At 38.7% G+C, this 24,675-nt stretch overlaps 1 protein-coding gene across 10 annotated transcripts in view; it reads left to right on the top strand.

Moving 5' to 3' along the window:
- Positions 1–24,675, top strand: part of EBF1 (EBF transcription factor 1) — a 265,638-nt gene extending 240,963 nt beyond the window's left edge. For 5 of the 10 annotated variants that reach the window (XM_085073843.1, XM_085073842.1, XM_085073839.1 and 2 more), the window contains exons 12-17: positions 12,111–12,176; positions 12,760–12,937; positions 14,472–14,651; positions 16,762–16,956; positions 17,311–17,379; positions 21,465–24,675. In XM_085073843.1, coding sequence (XP_084929969.1) covers positions 12,111–12,176; positions 12,760–12,937; positions 14,472–14,651; positions 16,762–16,956; positions 17,311–17,378 — 687 coding nt within the window. In that variant the 3' untranslated portion in view covers position 17,379; positions 21,465–24,675. The remainder of the gene's footprint in view (positions 1–12,110; positions 12,177–12,759; positions 12,938–14,471; positions 14,652–16,761; positions 16,957–17,310; positions 17,380–21,464) is intronic. The other 5 variants (XM_085073847.1, XM_085073846.1, XM_085073844.1 and 2 more) reach the window with 2 other exon arrangements.

Below are 24,675 nucleotides of genomic sequence, written 5' to 3'. Positions count from 1 at the left end.
TCCATATGGGGAACTTGTGAAGTGAACTGTATTCATTTTAACTGCCAGATGAGCAGCCTTTTGCTTTGCAAGCTTAGCTTAAGTCATCTGCTGTCTTTATGTTGTTATGGCAACACAGCACCAATAAAAAATTCTAATCTACTGTAAGTGTCTGGGATCACAGTATTTTAAATGCTCCCCATAACTGTCCTCCGAGTGAGGAGCTTGTTCTCTCCGTGGGACAAAGGGTTATTGTCAACTCCAGCAGGTGGCAGTAAAGAAATTGTTTCTTTTTTTCTTTAACCTTTTATAAAAATATCTATTTTTCCTTTTCCCTCATATTCCCTCACCTCAGAAAGTCATAGAATTACATGACATGGTCAGTCCTTTACATAGCCAGGATTTGTGATGCTCGGGTAGGGATCGCAGGTGATCCTTTTGAATTTCAATTCAAATATTAAAGGGAGCAAAGTACAAAATTGTGGAGGCAGCTCATGCACTTTATTGACAGAGATCCAGGCTCAGGTACCAGTTCAGCAGGACTCTGATGCCTCCACAGCCACAGAGCTATGTTCAGTTTTGGAGCTGTTTTCTAGCTACATTTCCAAACTCCTGAATCAAACACAAAGCTAATTAAGAATATCATATATTAATGGGAATAGGCAGCAGCATCCTTAAATATAAATCATTTTCACCTCCGCAGGCCACATGATATGTTGCATCTCTGTCTCTCTGTCTGCATTGAAAGTGAACGTTTGTAGTCTCAGTTCATCAGTTCACATTAGCCTCATGCTGAATATTTAAACACAGAACAATTTGAACACACCATGAAGAGAGACAGTGACTGCACTTTCACTTGGAACAGCAAGAGCTCATCTAATAATAATTTAGTAAATCAGCCATTTAGTGGCTCAGTTGTACACTGTATTGTGCCAAATAATATTCAGTTCAACTGTGTGCTGGTGAAATGGAAATTCAGACTCCAGTCACGTGGCACTTTTTTTTGCTCAATGGAGAGATGAAATGGAAAACCACCCTCCCAATAGACTGTTTGAATGCAGTGATTTATCAAAAATATAACAGAGTGACAATATAAACAGGATTTGGTTGTATGGGGTACAATCTATTCTAATTAGGCTTTTATTATTATGGTTTCTCCTGCGCAGATTATTTGATAATTCAGGATTTGCATTTATCTCCTCAGTTTATTTTATATATGGGCAGAGAGCAGATCTGTGTAGCTACAGCCTAGTTACAATCCTTTAAGGCCCAGTCCCGTGGGAAGCCTGGTGAGCCCTTTATTGCCTTATTTTGAGCCCTGGCTGTCAGGGAACACCATGCCCCAAGGAGCAATGGGGAAACACAGCTGCTGCCATGGGTGTTACTTCACAGCATGAAAGCAATATCAGATTGATTTCTTTTCCCTTTTTAAGGCTATCAGGATTTGTTGGGAATGGTTATTTCTGAGACTAACTGATATAACTGGAATAAAACAGGCTTTTGGGTGCCCATCCTTGCTTCCTGCATGCTGACTGTACCTTTTCTCGCCTGTATCAGTGTCTCTAATAAAAGATATTACCTCACCCTACAAAACTTGCCTTGGCTGTAACCATAGACCACTGTAACTTCAGCCAAACAGCCACCCTTCAAGGCTCTTTCTGATGAAGATGGGGGAGAGAGTGTGTTTTCCTAGAAAGTGTGTTGTGAAGTTTAATTTGCTCCCATTAAAGTGGTGCTTTGAGATCTCTGAACGCAGGGCATTGCAGAAGTGTGAAGTAATGTCTATAATCTCACCTACAGTTTCCATTTCTGGCCCAGTTTTAGGTGTTATGTGGTGGTTTACGTGGTGATGTAAAATATGATTGCTGTGTATTTCTCACAACACAGCCCAATTGAGGAGCAGAAAAAGCATCCTCCAAACCATCATGCCGCCGTTTAGCAGAGAGTGCTGGAAGCAATAGGATGCCTCTTGTCGTAATTCTTGTAAGAAATACAGAGCCTCACAATCTATACCCAGCTGCTGACGCTAGAAAACTCGAGCATTTTGGTAAAATGAATCAAGCAGTAATGTTTCTTTTATGAGATCCCCTCCCAGGAAGGGAAGGTTTGGCACCATTTGGAGATCAGGCTCAGTGATCCATCATAGCAAAGGCAGCTGTCCTGGAGTGTCTCCCAGGTCACCCGATCGAACCGGTGGCTCTTACAACTGTATTATTGCTTATGGAACAGTAATTGAGGCACCATGGTTAAAAATTACCTGGTCTAATAGGCAGTGAACAATTTGCACTCAATACAATTATAAGCCAAATCATTCATTTCATAACACTTGGACTAATTTATTTGTTGACCTTTTAATATCCATAGCTCTTCAGTAGTATTAAGTGCAACTCGGACAAAATCTCTTGTTCATTTTACATTCATTGATTTTTTTTTTTTTCCATTGAGGCAATAACTGTTGTTTGAGTACAACCTTTTCTTTCTGCTGTAAAAGTCAATCATGTAACTTATGGTGATATAACTCAACTGGACTGGAATGTCCTCTAAGTACAATAGCACAATCTCAACCTACTTGCACAGACACAGAAATGCATTTTGGATTTATTTTAAAGAATGTTTTGGAGTACATTTGTGACTACAAATAAGAAATGATATATATGCTGAGAGGAGAAGGAAAACAAGACTCAGAAGCATTTTTTAAAGCAGTGACACATCTATTCAAAACAATTTTTGTTGCTATATTATGGGCAGTTCAAGATACAGAAATTGTGAGGTTTGTTGATTTTGTTCTTTAGGATGACCTAAGTGTCTGCACTAATAATACTAGATTCATAATTTGATCTAGACATAGCATTTTGTAGTCCAAATAATTGACAGAATAGGGGTGTCTAATTTTTCCAAACAAAATTTGTTTTAAAATATTTTTTAAGAAACAGGAAATAATTAATACTCATACTTTGATAATCTGAATTTTCTTTCTTTATTCAGCTGTAAACTAGCGTGAGAGCTAAGAGGTTTTGTTGATCAAAAAAGCTACTGAAATATTGATGTATTTTGAAAAGTCAGTATTTTGAAGCAATTCTATAAAATATATTGGTGTAGTGACAATGGTAATACTTTTCCCTCAACACTGAAAAGGAGCCCTAGATTGTGGAAAATGCTGTGCCTGCTTTTACATTGTGGAGCTATACACAGAAATATAGTGTTACTTCTGGAAGTGTTGGATGAATTTCATGGTTATTCAACATTTATACTTTCTTTGGATAATTTCAGCTGAATTATAAGTAAATTGTAAATTATACAATTATAAGTAAATTATAAGTAAATTAAAAATAATAATATGAGAAACAAAATATCTTTTGTTTTTGATCAGAAAGTTGAATTTATTTTTTTTTATTTGTGATAGGAGCCACTTTGTTGAAGTTGTCTGTCTGAGCCAAAGTCTCTTTGTCCAATAAAACACTGGGTCTTTTGAACACATAAAACATGGTTGTTACACATTTGGTATTTTATGCTTCCCCAGAAATTACCACTTGTATCTGCACCTAATCTATGATCTGTCTTTTCATTTCAATTGGGTCTGAAGTGGTCCTTGGCTGTAATGAGAGTGCCCCTTTCAAGAGACTTCTTTTAATTATGCCGATGATAAAATGTAAGTGAAAGTAGTCATTTGTAGGGGTTATGACTGAGCAGTGTTTTAACTGTAATACTAAAACCCACCAACATTATTCCAGTCTCTATTTCAACATTTTTATGCATCCACTCTCCACAGAGCAGAGTGGAATATTATTGTAGGTCAGAATTTCAATGTTTCTTATTTTTCAGTTTCCTCCTGCTGTTAAAAGTAACCTGAACTCTCAATTTCTACCTGCTCATGCTTCCTACCTGAAGCATACAAGCCAGAAAAGTGACAGTTTCACAGATCTTAATGATAGGCTGGGGACTTTTTTTTTGTGGTTTTGTTTGGTTTAGTTTGTTTGGGGTTTTTTTCTCCTTCATTAAAAGAAAGTATGTGTGGGTCTTTAATGTGATTGAACACTTGTGGGTTTTTTTAATAGAAAAGAGCTAATTTGGCATATTTAGATTTTTATATGGGTAAATGCATAAGACAAACTGTGAAAACAAAATGGACAAAACACATATCCAGAATTTACACTTTATTTTCTAAACAACTCCTCTGATTTACCTCAGCAGGATTTTTGCTGTGCATTACCAAGCACATTTCTTCATAGATTTAAATGCAGCCAAGTGAATTATGCCACCCATACAGTCTAGTTTGACCTAATGTGAGATCAATTTAAAAGTGTTAGGACTTGACCTGTGTTTGGAAAGTCTTTGTGTATACAAATCATAGAAAATAGATATCAACCTGTCCATTTGCCAAGGAAAGTTTTTCACTCTTAGAAATACATAATTTGATATCTGCATTGTGCTGCACACAAAGTCACAAGCCACAGGTAATCTTTTTTTAATCCCCAATATTCCAGGGAATTTTTCTAACACGAGAATATGATCCATAGAATAAAGCTTCTAAATAAGCCTGTGCAGAATCCTTGAATGACAGTCTCAGAATTTAGTGCCTCTGTTCATTTTTCCAAATTCTTTGAAAGTTTGCCAAAGTCCAGATGCTTAAAACCATTCAAAACATTCTTCTTCTTCCATAAGGGAATGTTGACAATTTCCCAAAGAGATATGGGTATAAAATAGTCAGGAGAAGATTTTGAGCAATAAACTTCTTTCCCCCCCCCCAAAAAAATAGGAATATTAATACTAGCAAGAGGAAGGACTATCAGAAAATCTTACCTATGCAAAATCAAAAAACCAGCCCCCAAAAGTACAACCTCCTTAATCTCTGTAATGAACATCTTTTTCAAAATATTTTTCATACAAATAGTTTGGGGTAAATTTTCAAAAAGAAATGCCTGAGGCTCCTATCGAGGATTGCCATGGGGCTGAAGGTAGTGGAGGCGAATAAAGAAAATTTAGAGGGGAAAATGTGCTTTTAGGTCATTGTGGCAAACCTTTGAGGTCAGATAGAAGAAAAGAGTCTAATGTTGTCATCTGTTTGCTCATATGGATAAATCAGGAATAATCCTTTTGTAGCCTAGATAGATAGGAATAGTGTGAGTCACTGTAACCTGGTGGGATGGAGGAGTTTCCATAAAGGAAGCTGGTGAAGGATTTTTTGTTAGTCATGGAATTATGTGGATTTACCTATTTCTGCTCTAGTTTGTATTTAATTAGATTGTCTTCTGGTGATTCACTGGGTCTGACAAACTGACCATAGCTTGAAAGATGGGATGGCATAAAAGAAATGTATGCAGGAGAACTGATCTTTACATGCTACAAATACTGCAGCCTTTTGTGCAGCATGGAAAATGTGTTTCCTCTCCTGACCCTTGCTGTTTCACACCAAGGGGATGTGCCATTAGACCCTCAGAGTGTAGCCTGCAGGATAATCTGTGGGAAATGCTGTAGGAGATGCCAGGGAATTGGCACAGTGTTGGTTCCTGAATTTGGGACATATTTGTGAGTCCCAAATTTAACTGACAGCTCTCAGCTGATGTGCTGGAGGTTATGAACAGATATAAAGGTACAATGCAGTAATATCTACCAGCCCTGCACTGTGTGCTTGAAAGGTAGATTGGCCTCGTGAGGTAAAATTTGGCAGCTCTGAAGGGTTCCTGAAGGTGGCTGTAAATGCCTTTTTCTGGTAAACTGAGGGGTCAGAGGCAAGACATACTCTAAACATACTTAGGAGAAGCAAAGTGCTAGAGCTATCAGAGGGACCTGGATGTGAGTCGTGACATCACTGTTGTCCCTAAAGTCCCTAAAGAGATTATTTAAGTCCCAGCAGGGTGATTTTAGTTCTGCATATCTGCTATCACATGTGAGTGGGTACTCTTCTCCCTTTATTTAGAGACCCAATATTAGCAGAGAAGTCCAGAGCTTTTAGCAGCAGAACCCTCCAAATTACTTGCCAGATGCTTCATGTGATGGTAATATGGTGGGAGCATCCAGATTCTCAAAGGACAGTTTCTTCAAAGAGTTATTCCAAACCAACAATATTAATGATGGTTTATTCCAGGCTGTATCTAGATGAAGTATTGCATCTGTGTTAGCTACTAATCCCATTGTTGCTATATGTCCATCATTTATGGGAATGGAGACCACCAGCATGAGTGGTGTGGATTAAAAAAGGAGGCTGATACTTTCTGTAGTGTCTAACTACATCTTTCTATTAACAGGAGGTTAATAGGCGTAAGATGGGAGACTTGCAAGGACAGACTTGCAGCTGATCTTCATAATTCTGTTCCTTCTTTTGTCAACAGGATTTGCAAAGAAGACTCTTTGGACAGGGTGTGTTTTCCCTCTATGCATTTATCACCTTTGTGGTTAAGAGGAGCTTTAATCATCGATTCTCCATGTTTATGGCTAAATGCCTGCTCCCGTTTGCACTTCAGCATTTGTTCTTTCTGCTGCCTCATAGAGGCTTCCTATATTTTATTTATAAGCTTGGCTCATCGTGGAGCAGGTGGTAAGGTTATGCATGACTGTTTTTAGTGCTGTACATTTAGGCTGTGATTTCCAGTTTGGGTGGAGGCTGATGAGATTACAGTGGCTTGGAAAGACCAAGGTTCTAGCTCCCACTGTAGACTTGTTTTCTGCAAGTTGCCATCGAAATTCAGTGGCAGGAATTCAGTGCTTTCCCCTCCTATAGGCAGTGGTAAGCTTAAGCTTTTATTTTTACTGTCAAGTGTTGTCTTTCTCTCCCATTTTGCCTTCCTGTCATTGTGGTATCTATTTGGTGTTCACTTCTTTGGTATAATTCAATCATGACATGCAGAAACCATTCAGTTGTTTGTTTGCTGGAGAAGTTTTCAACTTTATGTGAGTACAAATATCTTTTTAGAGAAATGGCCCTGTTATTTTATACTTCCCATTAGGCTGGCACAGTTCCCTCTGTTTAATGGTAAATGGAGGATCTTTACATTTTGAATGGCTTTTATGAGTCTTTATAAAGCTATAATTGCTGAAAATGATACAATAATGCAGTGCTCAGAGTTGATGTGGAGAGATGGGAGGTTCTGGATAGGCTGAAGCTCTTGTGTACCAAGCTCAATGACTGGCATTTTAGATCCTTGGCATCCTTCTAAATATCTCTCTTCTTTTACCTTTACATCTGAATGAGGTGTTCACAATTTTAGCCTTTAAAATATAATGCACACACAAATTTCAGGTGTAAGTTTAAAACTTACTTCTAACCCACATCCTTAACTATCACATTTGTAGTTTCCCCAGTTGAAAACCAAACGGAAGGTTTGAGTGCAAATTATCGTGATTTTGACTCTAAATTTCAAAATGTGAACTTTCCAAGGTGAAGAAGTGAATTAGAGTCTGATGCCAAGCATTTTGAGTCTGCAGAGGAGTTTTTTTTCTTGCAAGTAGCCACGAGAGTAGGAAGTTAGAAGGCAGAGGCAGGAGGTCAGACATAAGAGTCAAGGAAGTATGAATGACATCATCATCCCTAAGTACCCTCTCAGAAGATGAATGAGCTCTGTCTTGTATTACAATGCTAAAGAGCATTAGAAGGTGATATGATATCCAGACAACACATAAGATAAATGCCTCAGAGGATGCTGGAACAGCTTCCCCCCCACGCCCTCCACGAGTTCATAAATCCTTTGGTGGTCTCAATAATACAATATGTGGCTGATGAGTGTTATATATCGTGGTCAGCTTCTTCTTGACAAAATTCATTTCGATTTAACAAGTACCTTGAACATTATCTAATTTAGTTACTTAAGCCAAACAACTCAGTGTAACTCTAGATACCCTTTATCTCACCAGGCTCACAGCCCTTTTGGGACACAGAGAGGATTTTTTTTCATGAGTTTCTGAATAAAAAGTAAGCAGATGTTGCTAGAAGAAATATCCCATCTACTTTAAAGCTAGCATAAAATGTGTTTGTCATGATAAATCTTGACACAAAATGTTTTCATCATGATAAAACTTGAAATGCAAGTTTCATGTTCTTAATGAATTCCTTCTGAAGGGAACACAGGCCTCCAACAAAACATGCCAAGGTACTGCAGTGTTCGAGGTACATTCAGTCAGAAGTGGATTCAGTTTGAATTTCAGCCTTTGTGCTTCAAAAGCACAGTTGTTCCAGTATGATTTATAACATCTTTTCTTCGGTAGCTTTGGGATATGCAAAGTTGCAGTAGACTTTACTACTCACCCCCTCTTTTGTGTATGTAGACATGCTTTAGTATCTTCAGGAAGAAAATTTGATCAAAATATTTAATTGTGTGCCTGTTTCAAAAATTAAAAAATTAAAAAGTACCTAACTAGAAAATCAGCTTCAGTTTGGAGTAAAAAAGGACTCTGGATTTTTGGTGTGCAGCTTCATGAAGTGCAGTTCTCATGTATCATATTTAATTACTAAATTATTCTTTCCTTTTCTCAATATTTGCTCAATTGTTATTTTTATAGAAATAAAATTATGGTAATTTGAAACAAAATGCAAACCGAGAAGATCCTCACTTTAGCTAAATGCTGCTAAGTCCTTTATTCTAACCCAAAAGCTGTCAGACTTTTAGCATTAATAGAAAAGTGGATCTTCCTTGACAAATGCCCCCATAAATTAGATATTAGCTTTAGTCAAACTCTGTCTCTCTCAGGAAATATTTCCACTTGCATATTCAATTGGAAGGACCTTACATGATGCCCACTTACTGCTATGAAAAATCTAGGCTTCTGAGATGAAGGCAAAGAAAAATTTCTGTGAACAAAAGAATATCTGGAGTAACAGACCTTGAACTTATGCAGAGATTTCTTTTTATAGCATGTGAGTTTCACTCACTTTTTGCTCTGTCTGTCTGCTGCTCTGTCCACCCCTCTATCTGTTTATCTCTTGCCATCACAGTGGTAACTTGCAGTATCAACTGGATTTTAAAAGATGTAGATCTTTTATACTAGCTGTCCTTTTTTATAATACCTTTTACAAATTTAATCAATGCATTTTAATATACAATATAGTTTAAGTGCAATATACGATAAATATTCAAGCTTCATCTTAAACATGCTCTAGCCTTTAAATTGTTAAAACTGCAGTGCCCTTTCAATCTACTTACATAATGTCATAAAATATACATTTCAAGGTAAATGAAGTCAGCTACTTCAATTTAGTCCCTCAAACTGGTAGTAAATGAGAGGTTAACACTATGGTGCCAAACCCATTATTGAGTAAATTTAGCACCTTGGACAGCTCTGTAAAATCTTTATTGCTTTCCTGACCTGCTCGTCATGTTCTGTCTATGTGTTCAGTGGCTCTCAGCTCTGATTGAAAGGCAATATATTAGATCCCGAACACAAACATGCTCGGGGGCTGCTTCACTGTGAGTGTAATGACATGGAGGTGAGAACAATTTTCTGGTCACCGCAATCCAAGCACCTTGCAAGGTCTGCTGCTCCAACTTATAGAGGACTTTGGGGGCTCCTTTGTATGTGGAGCAGCTCCTGTTGTAATTTAGGCAGAGCTGCGAAGGGTTTGAGATGCGTGCAGGAAACAAGAAGTTAATATCTTGAGCCTGTCTGTGGGAGCATTTTATGGTGTATTTTTAAAGCTGGTTTGTGTCTGTAAGGAGTACCGTCAGCTCTGGAATAGGAGATACCACTATTTGACACGGGAGGGTTTTTTTGTGTAACATCTACTTTGTATGATCTGAAAATGTCATAAAAAAGAAATGCTTTTATTGTGTGAAAATATTGTTAGGGAAAGTATGAAACTCACATTTACAGACTCTGAAAATGCTGAAAAAAAAACCCCATTGACTAGCTAAGAAAATTGAATGCTACTTGTCAAGAATGTTTCAATAAACCATCATGACAATTAGTTTTATTTACATGCAATATGATATGGCATCAAAGAACTTCCAGTGTTTAAGAACTGAAATATATTTGATATTAGGTAGAGCAGCTGTAAGATTCTATGTAATTACCTCATTTTTTAACATGGTTTTCAATCTCTTTTTAGATGCACTCTAAGGTTTTTAGCTCAGCATTATATAAATAACTATGATTAGTCAGGTAGAGCAGATATGACTATTTAAACTTTCCTTTTTTTAGTAATTTGGCATAATGACAGCTTAGGTTAACAATATTCCAAAGCATTTTGTGGGCTCTGTATCACATTCTAATTTTCCATCAGTGAAATATATACTGCAAACAATTTCTACTGAAGTGAAATAAATCCTAGTTTGCAAAATCAAACACCTGTGCAGTAATTTTCCATCTAAAATCACGGATTGAAAAAGAGAACATTTTATCAGTAATGTCTCTGTTCTTCTCTAGTTTGTATATTCAGTAGGAGGCAAAAAGGGCAACTCAGTGTTGTGATGAACAAGGAATGTTTGTACCTGGATGCTGTTTGTGTCTGTCTGTCCATGATTTTCCTGCTCACTGCTGCGGTCAAAAAACAAAAATATACCAACCCCAAACCAAGCATTGCAGCACAAAACCAACCCCAGTCTTAAAAATCAAACAAACCAAACAAAACCCACCAACAGAAAGAGGCTGTAGCAACTTAACTCCTCGGAATCTGTTTCAAATGTAGTGATTTAAAAATCCATCAATTATGTATTGCGTCTCACTTCGTATGTGGAAAATAATTTTAATGTGTGTTCTGAGACAGGGGTGTGTGCAGCAGAAGGCAAGCCTAAATGTTTACTGGGAGAACAAAAATCCTACATCTCATTTTTGAATTTAGGACATTATATATGTCATAAGTAGTTACTGCAGTATGACAACTATTTTATCTTATATTATAGAGAATTCAAAATTGAAAAAAATGCTAATATGCATCTAAAAGCTTGTCATTTGAAGAGTTGTTCAAGGATTTTTGAAGAGGTTATGGTGACAGCAAAATGAACGCAATTATATCTCTATTTTCTGATCAGAGTCTACAGTATATGAAAATTGAGCATTACTGTTTCTTTTTGGTATAAAATATGGCTATTGTGTAAAATATTTTAAGTTTAAAAGTTTAACTTTGTAGAAAACTGTAAAATCCTTAGAACTGGTACTATTTTTGTAATCTACCTGCAGAAATGTGCCACGGTGAATAGCGTCATGTTAGAATATCAGAGCAGTACTTAGGGGCTGGGAACTACAAAAATACATTGTTTTACTCAAAGGATGTTCTTGACCGGTTTTGATCAGGCATTTGGGAATCTGCTTTGAAAGGTGCCTTGAAATAATAAGGAGAAAAATTCTTCTGGGTTAATTCTGCAATGCATTTTTATATTTTCTATCAGGATTATCATCAGGATGTTGTAAAATGTGAGAGCATGGGAAATGCTATTGTTACTTGAATGCCAGTGTAAAATACCCTAAGAAATATTAAATGAAAAGGAACAAATAAGAAAATGGAGGGGGGAAAAATGCCCAAAATGGAGAGCTGAATCCCAGACTGTTTTAAAGTCTGCTGTCCATGCAGGGAATTTTTCCAGGGGACACTGCATGGTCCTGGGCCATTCTCTCATGCCCTGCATGTGATTTCTTCTTGGGCATCATTTCATGGGTGTGGATCCTGCCCTGACCCCTCGTAGCAGGACACAAACTGAAGAAGTCAAAGGGTTCCTTTACCAGCAGCACAGGACTGATTGGGTATCTTCTGAATATGGTCTGCTGGGTAAGGTCACAATTCCTGCAGCATGCAATTAAGAATAAAATAAACACATTGAAAGGATTCATAACATGCTCTGAATGACATTGATTGCAGTAATCTAGTAAATGACCTCGGGATTGTATTCTGCAATAAACCCATGAGTGGTTTATAGTGCAGATGGTAGAGACAATTGAGTGATGTATTTTATTTTGCAGCACCAATGATTCTCACCTTTTGACTTGATTAAGCGTGTGTGTGAATAGGATGAACCAGTGATTTAACACCATTCAGTGGTTGCTGAGAGTTGTTACAATTAAGGTTTACCTGGTGGGAGGAAAAAAAGAGAAAAAAACACTACAAAACACAGTGCACCTAATAGAAGAGAATAAAAGATTCTAATATTTGCTTTCCCCACGAGGAGTTTATTGAACTCAGCAGAATGCTTCTGTTTTTGTATTGACAGGAAGTAATACTTAAGAGGGCTGCTGATTTAGTAGAAGCACTCTATGGTATGCCACATAATAACCAGGTAAATGCATCCTGCTTCACCTGTTCTATGACATGGCTGTTTCTTAGATGTATAGATAGATCAGTGGCTAAAGACATATGATTGAATATGGGAGACAAGAATAAATGTAGAGGGTAACGTCATATTGGGAGTGGGGATTGGGTTGCTTGTTTTCTTTTTTAAAGGGTGTGAATTTAGTGTTTGTAAAAGGACCATGGAGGCATTTTCCCACTTTCTCTAGACACTAGATAATACGGGCAATGTAGTGCATTATGTTTACCACCAGTGACTTTTCCATCTTCCCCTAAAGAGAGCTCTAAGGTGGAGCAAGCCCAGGCTCCAGCCCCATCCTGCCAGTTGGTTTTTTATACAGAGTGTGGCCGCTGGGACTGAGACTTCCAGCTCTCTTCCCACAGATGTCAGGATTTATCAGGAAGGCAGCAGATCCTATGAGCATTAGCTCTCTGTCAGCCAGCTGGTTTAGAAAGAAAAGCATCTACTCTTACCCTTTGGACAGGGAACTGTTTCATTTGACTCTGTAAGAAGAGGTTTGTCAGAGTGTCGTTGGTAACTCTTCTATTCTTTTTCCCTCCTTGTCCTGCAGGAAATAATCCTGAAAAGAGCTGCAGACATTGCTGAAGCTCTCTACAGTGTCCCCCGCAACCACAACCAGCTCCCTGCCCTCGCCAACACCTCTGTCCACGCGGGAATGATGGGAGTGAATTCCTTCAGTGGCCAGCTTGCTGTCAATGTCTCTGAAGCCTCCCAAGCCACCAACCAGGGTCAGGAGAAGACTCATCTTCCTCTCTCTCGGGATCTTTTCTGATAGAAGGCAGGGGGATGTGCAGGGCAGTGGTAGAGGGATGGCTCAGGGCTGGGAGCAGGGCTGGGCAGCCCATCCCATCCCATCCCATCCCATCCCATCCCATCCCATCCCATCCCATCCCATCCCATCCCATCCCATCCCACCCCACACCCTTGGAATGCCCTAACTTGGGAAAAGCACTTCTGAATATCTCTAAATAGCTTTTCATTCCGCCCAGAGTAACGCTTGTATTTGTGTTTAAATCCCACTGATTTTAATTGGCTTCAGCATGTACTTAATGTTAAGTATTTGCTTATATATTTCCCTGAGCATGGATGATCTCTCAGTCTGGGTCTCATGTAACACTTCTTTATAACATGAAATATCTCTTGAATGTTTGTCTATTTGATTTGGGTTTGTTTTGCAACAGATAAGAGTATTGGCTCTGTGTTTTTTTCAGAGTTTGAGACTTTCATAAATTTTAAAACTAGCAAAGAATAGAAATATTGACAAAGACATTTTCAGAGCTTGTCTAATTTTTAAAATAAAGTAGTTTTCACTTCGTATAAAATCAGTATTGGTTTAATTCCCACAGTTAAAAATAAAAAATAGATGAAGAACATTTTTGTAAAAGCCCTTTGCATTTTGCCTTCTCCTTTACTCAACTCTATATATTACACAATCTCAAAATACACTTAATGAGAAAGTGTTAGTATGAGGCTGTTTTCTAGAACGGCAGACAAAAATATTTTGCATTACACTAAAAAATACAAAATTATTTTTAGATTGAAATATTTTATGCTGTGTGTTAGGAAGAAAAATTGGCAATTTTTCTTCTTGGACCCTCCCCCCCCCCACCCCATTTTGTATTTCTGTGCTTCTAGAAACAAATCTTCCTTTATGAATATCTGGATATGAGTTTCCTAAAATGTCATTTCCAGAGTTAGGTAGCGATTCAAATTTTAACTTGCTGTCAAATTTGACACTCATTTCCAACCAACATAATGATCAGACCAAGGCAAAAAGACAAAGCATCTCCCACTAGCTGCAGAAATTCACTACATTTCCTGAAGTGTGCAGTGAGCATCTGAGCTGTGTTAAGTGACAGTGACATCAGAAAAGAGTTAACAACAACCACGTGCTTTTAGCATACCTGAGAGGCTCTGGACTCCTCACTTTGGAAATGTAGGTCATGTTTACTGCATTTCTACAAGCAGCTCTTTCAGAGCCTGTGTTCCTCACACCCAGCGGTGATCTTTGCTCCAGGGCATGGCTTGCCTGGGGAGCTCTGGAGGGTTCAGCATCCTTCCTCCAGCTCTGTGCTCCCTCCAGCAGCCACCTGGGCAGGGAGGAGTCCCAGTTTGGGTACCCGGTGCTGCTGGGGTCACTCCTGTCCCTCCTTGTCCTCCCTGGCTGGACTGAGCTCCCCTTGGTGCCACAGTATATCTGTTTGTGTAGGAAACTGTCATGGGGTGAATTCCAATTTCTCCTGTGTTTCCTCCCCACCCAAGGTTTCACTCGCAACTCCAGCAGTGTGTCACCTCATGGCTACGTGCCAAGCACCACCCCGCAGCAGACAAACTACAACTCTGTCACAACAAGCATGAATGGCTATGGCAATGCTGGAATGTCAAATCTAGGCGGTTCTCCAACCTTCCTGAATGGATCTGCTGCCAATTCTCCCTATGCCAGTGAGTATTTTATGTCTTTTATGTATTTTGCACCTTTTCATCAGAAGGAGATGGTGGATTTTCTGTGATGCTCAATATTTATTTTCCATTTTGAGCACTTGAAAGGCACTGACCTTTGATGCACTTTGAAGACATCAGTGTTGCCAGAAATTCTCTTCTCTGTTTTAATATTATTATTAAGTATTATTAATTTTTTTCTTTGGGAGTCTTATAAGAGCTTTCAAAGAATAATATTTCTCATGATTTCGTCTGTTAGTTTCATAACATACCTTATACTCTGTAATAAGAAACACTGTCCTCAACTTCTGAGCAAATAATACGTTCATAACCTTTAAAAGATTATGAATTACTACTGGGCCTAAGCTTGATTACTTATATTCCACTTGCTTTTAAAGTAGCATTACTTTGACTTCACTGAGTAGAATGCAACAAAGGCTTTTAGATTTTGTGTTTTAGTGTCTGCACAGTGAATGCCACAAAAATGTAAGTCATACAAATCATACATCCCATGGTGTGAAGAGCTTATAGTCTAGAGTCCCAGTCACAGAAATATTTATGTGTCGGACTAACTTTCTGCATTTTGATATGAAAGGTTTAGTAAGCTGTTTAAATATAAATACATTTCTATTGGTAAAGGGCTTTGAACCTCTTCTGCAGCTGCTGGCTCAGCTCAGCAGTCCCTGGTCACATGAGAAAATTAAATGAGCAGGACCTGCCCTGTTCCTCAACTGCTCACGAGGCAGAAAGGATTCCACTGACATCTGTGGAAAGCTGACAGCAGAATCAGGATGGAAGGTCTGAACATATAAATAGGTTTATAGGCTAAGGTTGTAGCACAGACAGGATAAACCAGCTGCTGGAGGGACCAAGGTTTACACAGCAAATCTGAAGTTAAATGGTGTAACAGCAGCGATGAGTTATTTTGAATTGCATCAGAATCAAAAAGGGGATAGGAACCCTGAATAAAAGAATTAACTGCAAGGCTTCTTATCTGCTGCACATTTAGAATGAATTATTTACCCACATAACTAGTACTTATAACCTGCGAATTGCTAACCAGTGATTATTTTTGTACTCTAATAATAATGTAACATGCAATGTTACAAAGTACCTTACTTATTAAGTTGGATTTACTGTCACAGAATCTGCACACTCTGAATTCATAATATAACATGATTGATGAGACATCTCCTTTTGGAAGCAGATGCCAGTAATGCATTTAAAATACTGTAGCAGTGTATTATTTCATATTTATGAACGAAGTCCTCTTTAGAATAGCACTTCACTTCCTAGCCCTGGTTCTCTATTCTATTTATATTTTGGGAGGTTTTCTTGGTAGATCTGTCATTCTGCTAATGTCTAATCCATTGAATCAGAAAATGCTTCAATCATGACCTGAAAATTAAAAGGTGGCATTCTTAATTAAATCAATAAACTAATTGCTGTATAGTAGCAATTCAATTTAGGTGCTTTGATTGCTCTCCCTTAGCAAGTACTTCCAGACACAGAGTGACTTCAGACTAAGATTGTATCTGTCAGACTGTGAAACTTTGAACATTTAATTTCCATTAATTGATTTCCTCCGTGTTAACAAATATGATATCAGATTCTCAAATAAGAACTTAAATAGGGTGATTTTTATCTACATAAATGCAAATAAAATAATAATTCAAAACACAGATTATCAGAATTTTACTCTATAATATGTAATTATTCACAGCCCACTGGTGTATCTAAGCAGTTTCTAAACAGGACAAAGAATGGAAGTATGGGATGTCATTTTTGGTCCTTTTTGTTGTTGTTGGATAGGAAGGGAAATTGGAGGTGCTTTCTGAATATTAAAGTTGTTGGCTTTGTTTCCATGAAGAGAAATGAGCTTAAAAGCTTGATGGTAAATCCATGAACAAAATATATTTATTGTAGTATATAGTAAAATAATGGTTTAAGAATAAATGTGGTTAAAGATTGAACTTCCCATATAGAGCATTTGCATTTTGAACACTCAGTTCAGCTTTAAACAAATCATCCAAGAACGAGAATCCTCTTGTTTCTGCAGCCTGTTATTATTGAATACTAAGAAATGCCTTTCTGGGGTCTTTCTTTCCTCTAGTTGTGCCATCAAGCCCGACAATGGCCTCCTCCACTAGCCTCCCCTCCAACTGTAGCAGCTCCTCTGGGATTTTCTCCTTCTCACCAGCCAACATGGTCTCAGCGGTGAAGCAGAAGAGTGCGTTTGCTCCTGTTGTGAGACCCCAAACCTCTCCCCCTCCCACCTGCACCAGCACCAATGGCAATAGCCTGCAAGGTAGGTGCAACCCAGGCTGCAGAGGTGGCTGCTGCCACGCCAGAGCTCACAGAGCCTTGCCGGGCTCACGGCAACACCGAGCTGTCCCAGGGGAGAGAAGGCAGTGGGGGATCCCTGGTGGGCTCTGGATTAAAGTTTCCTCCTGTAAAGAGTAGCTGGACTTCACCCCCAGCCCACCTTGTACCCTGCAGGTGTTTAGCAACCACCCTAACTCATTAATACTGCTGAATTGAGAGGCTGTGTCTTCTAAAGCACAGACCTACTGTTTTGATAAAAACAAGTCATATTTCAGCTTACTAATACCGTCCTTTTTCTTTCTTTCCTCTCTTATTCCCTGTTGTCGTCCTTTATCAGACCAGTCTTTTGTGGACTCTAGCAAGTACTCCACTGCAGGGTCTCTCCAGGGGCTGGCCTTCTCCTGAAGTACGTCACTCAATCTTCCCTTCCTTTTTGTCCTTTGTCATAGTACACTTGTGCAGAAATCCTACTGAGAGCAAACAGACCGTCACAGAGCTTGGCACAAACCTTCCCTTTCACAGATAGGAGATGCATTACAAACTAACAGCAGCGTTTTCCAGTTTAACTCACACCAGGGCAAACATTAGTTTCCACTGATTAATGTACTCCTGTGCCAATTAATTCCAGAAGTGGCGCAGGGCCTTTTGGAAAGCCTATTGAACTGCTGGTATCAAGGGGCTGCTCCTTTTCTGCATCCCTTCCCCTCTCATTACAAGTGTTCCAGCATTAGTATCTAAATCCATTTGAAGTGCTGATGCAGGCGAGGCAGAGACAGACAAAAGCTTGTCAAACTGAGGGTGCTGCAGAGCCCAGCTCTGCCCATCTCATTGTTTGGCTCAGCCTGTTGTACAAATCTGTGCCCAAACCTCCCTGTGTGATTCCCTCACTGCACATCAGTGTGCTGAGAGAGGCATTTTCATGCTCACTGACATCCAGGGGTTTCCTTGAGCAGATGCAGCCAGCTGCCTCCAGCTGCCAGAGGTGGGAAAGATTTCGTGGTGTGCCTTGTGCTTGCCCCAGACCTGAGATTTGTTTCCTTTCCGTGAGCCTGTGCAAATTATCCAAAGAGTATCGAGTGGGAAATAAAATCCATCCTTTTTTAGGTTCAGAAGGAGCTGTGCAGAGCAGCATGGTTGCACAGAGTCCATGTGTCACTCCTCAGCCTCTGGAAAGAGGAACACTGGGCTTGAAGACAAAATGCTGATAGCACCATTAATGGCCAAAAAAAAAAAACTGTATGCAAGCAGAACGGAAGGGATTCATTCATAAAAGCTTGGATCTATTGTGCCTGAAGGAAAGCATTGTCCTCAGTGCATGTTACACTGGTGAACTGGGAGGAGGAATCCTTCAAGATGTACACACACAGAGAAACTGTGCAGAAACAGTAAATTTATTAGGAAATTGTAATCAGAACTTGGGTACCTTCAGCTAGGACTTTGTTATAAATACCAGCTGTGTCAGGAATAAAACAAAACAAAGTTTTTAGGTGAACTACAGCATTTAGGAGACTCATTTTTGAACATTTAAAAGAATTGGCAGTGCTGACACGCTTCAAATTTTAAAAGCAACGGCTAAAAATATTTCCCATCTGAAATTTCAAAAAAAAAAAAAGCTTTTGAACACGTTAATGTTTTTTTCCTCTCTTCACCTTGTCCCATCTTGCTGTTGTGGATGGAGAGAAAACATGAGTAACAGGAGAAAGCTTTTTCAGGCACTGGTTCTCCTTTCATAAGACAGAATTCTCAGATTCCATGTACTCGGTTATGAAAAGCAATTATGGAAGGAGCCGAGAGCACTGGACACAACTGGAGCTGTCTGATTGCCTCCTCATTATGTCACATCCACATCTGTGATGCCCAGAAACCACACAGATCTGAGCCTTTCCCCTAATTTTTATTTAGCAATTCAGTTTTCATAATAGGAACGAGACACCAAGAGATGGTTCATTTCTAGGTCATCACTGAACTTCTTGGTGAGTTAAAGACACACAGCCTTTGGTCCTGTGCCTTCTGACACCACCTGAGGCTTGTTATAATCACTCAGAGATGCACTGCCTGTTGTGCCTTAATGCTTAAATAAACAACCATGTGTAAGGAGGCTGTCTTATCTCTCTTGGGCTTCTGGATACATCAGAAAGCAATCAAGCTTTCCTTATGTAGCTTAGATATCAGCAGAACTCACTAAAACAGCAGCCAGGCTTATCTGTTGTTCTCTTTGCCATGCCATTTTGTAAAACCCCAAAATACATTATTTCTGTAATTTGCTGGCAGCAAATACAAATTAGTATATGATAGAAGAAATAAAGGCCATTGGTGGGAGCTTTTCTGTTCTCTGCCCTCCCTTTTTGGAGGTGGTGTGATCTCATACCTACACTGTTTCCCACTGATATCTCTGTTTTCAGGATCAATAACAGGCTACAGCTGAGAGGATTTGCATGACTAGATGTAGCACTTATGGAATAAAAGTGGAGTGATATAAACGAAGACTTGGAGAGGATGGAAATATCAAAGCTTTTAGGCAGAAAAGATATCATTTGCCTTGTAATTTAATTCAGAATTTCAGAGCTCTTCAAAAAACAATAATGCTTTGAAAAAATGAGCTAAGATCTTGCCTCTGTGCCATTTGTTTCCAACAGCAAAAGGTGCATGGCTGATCTGTAACCACAGGGAAATGTCTAAATCATGAAGGGAGGAACTGCAATTATCTCACCTTTTTTGGGCTCCTACCCAAGGTAGACAGCTGTTCTGTCCCAAGTGACACAATTCTTGATCAGTTATTAATGAAATTCATTTGCTTCTGATGAATCTTTCAGATTGAGAATTTTTTTGTTGGAATAGTATCTTGACATTTTCTGAAGAAAAGATACTTTTTCTAAAGCAAAGCAACACTCTGTCCTACAGTGTCCTCTATGCTTCTCACTTAAGTGTCTTCCTTAAAACCACTTAACTCACCCTTCTATCCCTTTTATCCTCATTCTCAGCCCCTTGAAGAACCCTTATGTGGGGGACACAGTCAGTACAGTGTTTCCACTTGCTAAATTCCAATTATTGAGATGCTATTGCATTGTGCCACCTCTGAGGATGGCCTGTTGCAAACACGTTGGATGCATTTTGCATTCTCTTCTTCTCCTCTCATTTTATTCCATTTAATCAGTGCAGTTTACTCGAGCTGTTCTCCCCTTGCTGATTAGACTTGTAATTCTTGCACATATGGTGGTGTTTGTGGAGAAAACATTTCCCTCCTCTCCCCCTCCAACCCCAAATCTGTGAGTCTTTTACTTTGGCTCTGTTCTTATCAAATAATTGCAGCTGTAATTAAAGCACAATGAATCAGCACCAGGCACGGGGTTGAGTTCTTCCTTAAGAAATTACATGTCCAGATGTCTGGAATGGCAGGCAGCTCCAGCATTTAAATCATGTGCCTGGGAAGTGCCTCCAACCTGAAGGCAAATCTGTTTTTTACCTCTTGGCAAATAACTGTGCAACTGGCATTTTAGAGACACGATGTTTTCACAGTTTTCATCATAAACCTCCATGACTTCCCCCTGTAATGATGTGCTTGCTCACAGTGTGTCACTTGGACACTTGGGATGTCTGAGCTGCCTTCAGTCCCTGGTAAATAGAGGGAGACTGAGCTGGAGGTCAAGTTATGTGCAAAACTCTACCTGTTGACTTTTAATAAATGTCTCCCTGCTAAGAGAGGTGGTGGTTTTGTAGAAAATGAGGTTAGGAAGCTTAATAAAGAAATGCTGATGATCCAACTTAGCCAGCAAAAGAGAAAACATCCTAAATTAACATCATTCACCTGCAACTCACTTGGTGTAGTTGGTGGTGTCTGCTGCAAGTGGAATAGGAAAGATGCTGACCCAGAAGTTAAGCACATATTTCAATTTGAATATTGGGTTTGAGAGTTTAGGTCCTTTTCTGAGCACCTGGAAATGCACACATAAGTCCCAGGGATGAGCACTGAACTTTAGGAGGACTGGCCCAGGAGAGTGACCTGTGCCCAAGGGACACTGCAAGGGACACTGCAGGGCCATGACAGTGGTGATTTGTGGGGTTTGTGTTCCCAAATGTGGTGCAAATATCTGCTTTGTTTTTAAAAGAAATATGTGTGGCAATGGTTGGGTCAAGTCAAACCCTCCTGAGCCTTTTGAGATTTTGAAACCAAAAGCAGAAAAAGAAGTTGGGGTCTGATATTAATACCAGGAAGGAACACTTTTTCTACAAGAAAATCAGTAATTTCTACAAAGTCACTTGCAATTTAAATCACTTTCCAGTCAGAGGGAAGCTTCCCATGATTACTGTGTATATAGTTGTCTCTTATGAGTGATACTTATATATGAATTTAACTCAAAGTACATCTGAGTATGTTGCTAGTAAATGCTTAAAGCTCTGAGGATTTTAAAAGTTGCTTGATAATGCAGAAAATTAACTTTTTCCCTCTCTCTCTCTCTCTCTCTCTCTCCCCCCTCCCTTTCCTTCCAACAGCTATATCTGGCATGATTGTTCCCCCCATGTGAAAGAATTGCCTTGAAGAATTTTATTAATGAAGAGGTTGAATTCTGCTTCAGAGAGAATCTGATACAAGTCCCAGAGTGGAACTTTTTACTCAGGCCTTTTTAAAAATAAAAAAGAAATAAAGAAGGATCTTACAATAACTGCAGATTTTTAAACAAAAAAAAAAATCACCATCCTTGCAAATACTGAAATTAACAATCCACAATCGCAAGGTGTTGATTCAAGTTGTCCATCCCAAATACCTGGGAAATATATTTATTGTATGTTGATAAAAAAAATCCACTTTTTTTTTTTTTCAGGGGGGTGGGTGGGGGCTTGCTTTCATTTCCTTCTGGCTTTTTCTGTTTTTTTGAAGGCTTGATTTAACTCAACACCATTTGTCTTTTATAAATCATACAATTACACAAGGGACACTAGAGATGGAACTCCACATTTTTAATTTATGAATTTTTTTTTTTAAAGCTGTGTAAAGAAAAATGAAGTGGTGTCATTTACATACAAGTCTGTATGGGACAGAATAGAAGTGCCAGTTAGTTTTTCCTAGAAGAATTATGGCCATTTAATTAAGGGTCGGCTCATATATGTTGCTTATCCAGTGGTGATTTGCTAATATGACGCATTTTTAATGTTCTAATTAAATAGATATCACTCCCTAGAAAGCTGATATTTTTGGATGATGAGGGTGGGGTGAGGGGAGGGATTCATAACCTCTGTCTTTAATATCAGGCTGAAAAATTGTGTAAATAATACAACAGGAAAAGCTCCTCATGGAACGCCATAGGCTGGAAGGGAACCTTAAGGTCTGACCTTCCCTGGCAAAAAGCTGGCAGAAGGGGAGGTAAGGATGGAAACATCCAATCTGTTTCCCCCAGAACTGAAAACCCAGTGCCTGTGGCTGCAATGGCACACCTGCAGCAGGAGGTGAGCATGGCTGAGATCTCAGACCCTCCAAACCAGCGGGGCTTGGCTGTCCCCACGCTGTGCCCTTTGGGTTTGGCACTGGGGACACAGCCTGGGCCACCCCTGGGGGCTCTCAGCGTGGCTCCTGTCCCCCTGCCTGCTGGTTCTGATGGCCACAGCCTCACCCAGGGTTTGCATCCTCCCACCCCACTCCCCCTGCCCAGACTCCCACTGGCATCCTTCCTGTATCAGTCGACCCTCCCAGTTGGTACCAAGCTCCAGCAGCAGCAGGGAACTGCTTTTGAGTAGTGAAACATGAGTTTGGGGGAAGGGGTGGGGCTCTTAGGAAGGTTTCAAATCAAAACCATCGCTTCTGTTTTACAAAAAAAAAAAAAAATTTTGCTATCATTATCTGGGAAGTGTTCTTAAAAACTATTAGTCAAAGAGGCAGCAAAGCTCTGAAGATGCATTACCTGATATTTTTTCTTTGCTGTTGTGTTTTGTATGTAGTTATAAATACTGTAGATTTTTTGTGATTTTTTGCCAAAGTTGTTGTTCTATTTATACATTTTAATGTCTTAAGACAGTTTTTCAATATCACAAAAAAAAAAAAAAAGAATTTTACTGCATATTTTGCAAAAAGAGCTCACTACCTTTAGCTTGCACATACTTGCAAATTAATTAAAGAAAAAAAAAGCTTTTTGTTTCTGTTTTTTGTTTGTTTGTTTTACGGGGGATTTTGTAAAATATCCATATAAATAATGTATTTATCTTTGGAATTTGTACATTGCTTTTTGTCCCCCACAAGTTTATTTTATTGTGTATGTTTGCTATGTGAAAAGTGCTGATTTGTTTGGTCATTCACCGTTGTATTAGCTGTTTAAATGTGATTTTAATACATTTCATTTATAGGGTTGTTTTTTTTAGTATTGTTTAAAACCATGCTTCCATTTTTTTTTTTAATTTCCACCCAAAAGCCATTGTCTATTTTTGTATTATTTGTAAGTTAAGAAGTTTTTTCCAATATATGGCAAAAAGTAGCATATTATTCTTGTAGCATTTAGTTATGTAGATTTTAAAAAAAAATGTATCCTTTGCTTTTGAGGCTTAACAAAAACTAATGCTGTTTTACTCTATTAATATGCATGGGATTTCTCCTCTTTGGAGTGACGCATTTTTGTGCATTAAATATGGGGAGAAACTTCATAGAACTCAATGAAAATACTTTCTTTCTTAAGTCTGCTTGTATATTTCTCTGTCTTTCACATAAATATAAACCAGCAGATTGGATGCCTTAACAATGCAAATCATATTCATTTCACTTGTACATTGTACTGTGCACCAGAACTGTCAATCATCACTAACATTCTAAGAAAAAAAAAAAAAAAAGGAATTGAAAAGCACAAAAGAACTGTTTTGTTACCTTAAAACAATATAACTTTTTTCTAGTCGAGCAAGAAATCATTTACAACGATGCTGCAACTGTGCATGCTTCCTGTATGAATTTTGCAATGGTTTTCACTAGAATGTCACAGTGTGATCTTTTTTGGGGGGGGGAAGGGAAAGAAAACAGGATTTTTTTTTTTTTTTCTTCATGGTGAGAAAATAAAAGAAGAGAAAACTGGAAAAATGTGAGAGACATCAGTTTATTGCTTCTCTGTATTCCAAGCGATTATTCTAATTCACATAATAAGCAACAGCACGGCAATGTAATCAAATTTAAAGCCATATTTTGTCCAGTGACGCCGTCGATTACTCTTGTAGAGCTCCACTCAGTCCTAGCATTCTGACACCACTTTAGCCACAATGTTTGTAGTCTCTACTCCAGTGTCCAAAGAGCCTTTGACAATGTGCATAATTCCATTTTGTTGCAGCTATTTGTCGTGATCTGATGAATGGGAATTTATCAAAAATCTCCCCCGCACCACCCTTGGTCTTTTACAAAGTAAAAGATGCAGCTGTTTACAGAATATGGCTTTAAGTGGAAACATTCAGATTTCAGTTTTAACAAGGTGAAGCTTCACAATGACTGGATTGCATAAAGTAATGCCTATTTCCTCACAGTTGTACTAGGATGCAGCTAAAATGAAGTCATCTCTGAAACTACTAACCTTTCACCTTCTTATCTAAATCTTTTTTGAATAGACACACACACTGTACAGTTCTATTGTTAGAGAAACTAACTACTGTAGAGATTGTTATAATTTTTTTGCAGAAATTCAAGCTGTAAAAACTTTTCAACTTTCACAATATTTAATTAAAGTTACTTCCTGTCTGTGAA

The sequence above is a fragment of the Lichenostomus cassidix genome, chromosome 13 (genome assembly GCF_008360975.1).
Source record: "Lichenostomus cassidix isolate B80296 chromosome 13, HeHo_3.0, whole genome shotgun sequence".
NCBI lineage: Eukaryota > Metazoa > Chordata > Aves > Passeriformes > Meliphagidae > Lichenostomus > Lichenostomus cassidix.
This window is presented reverse-complemented; position numbering and strand designations above follow the sequence as displayed.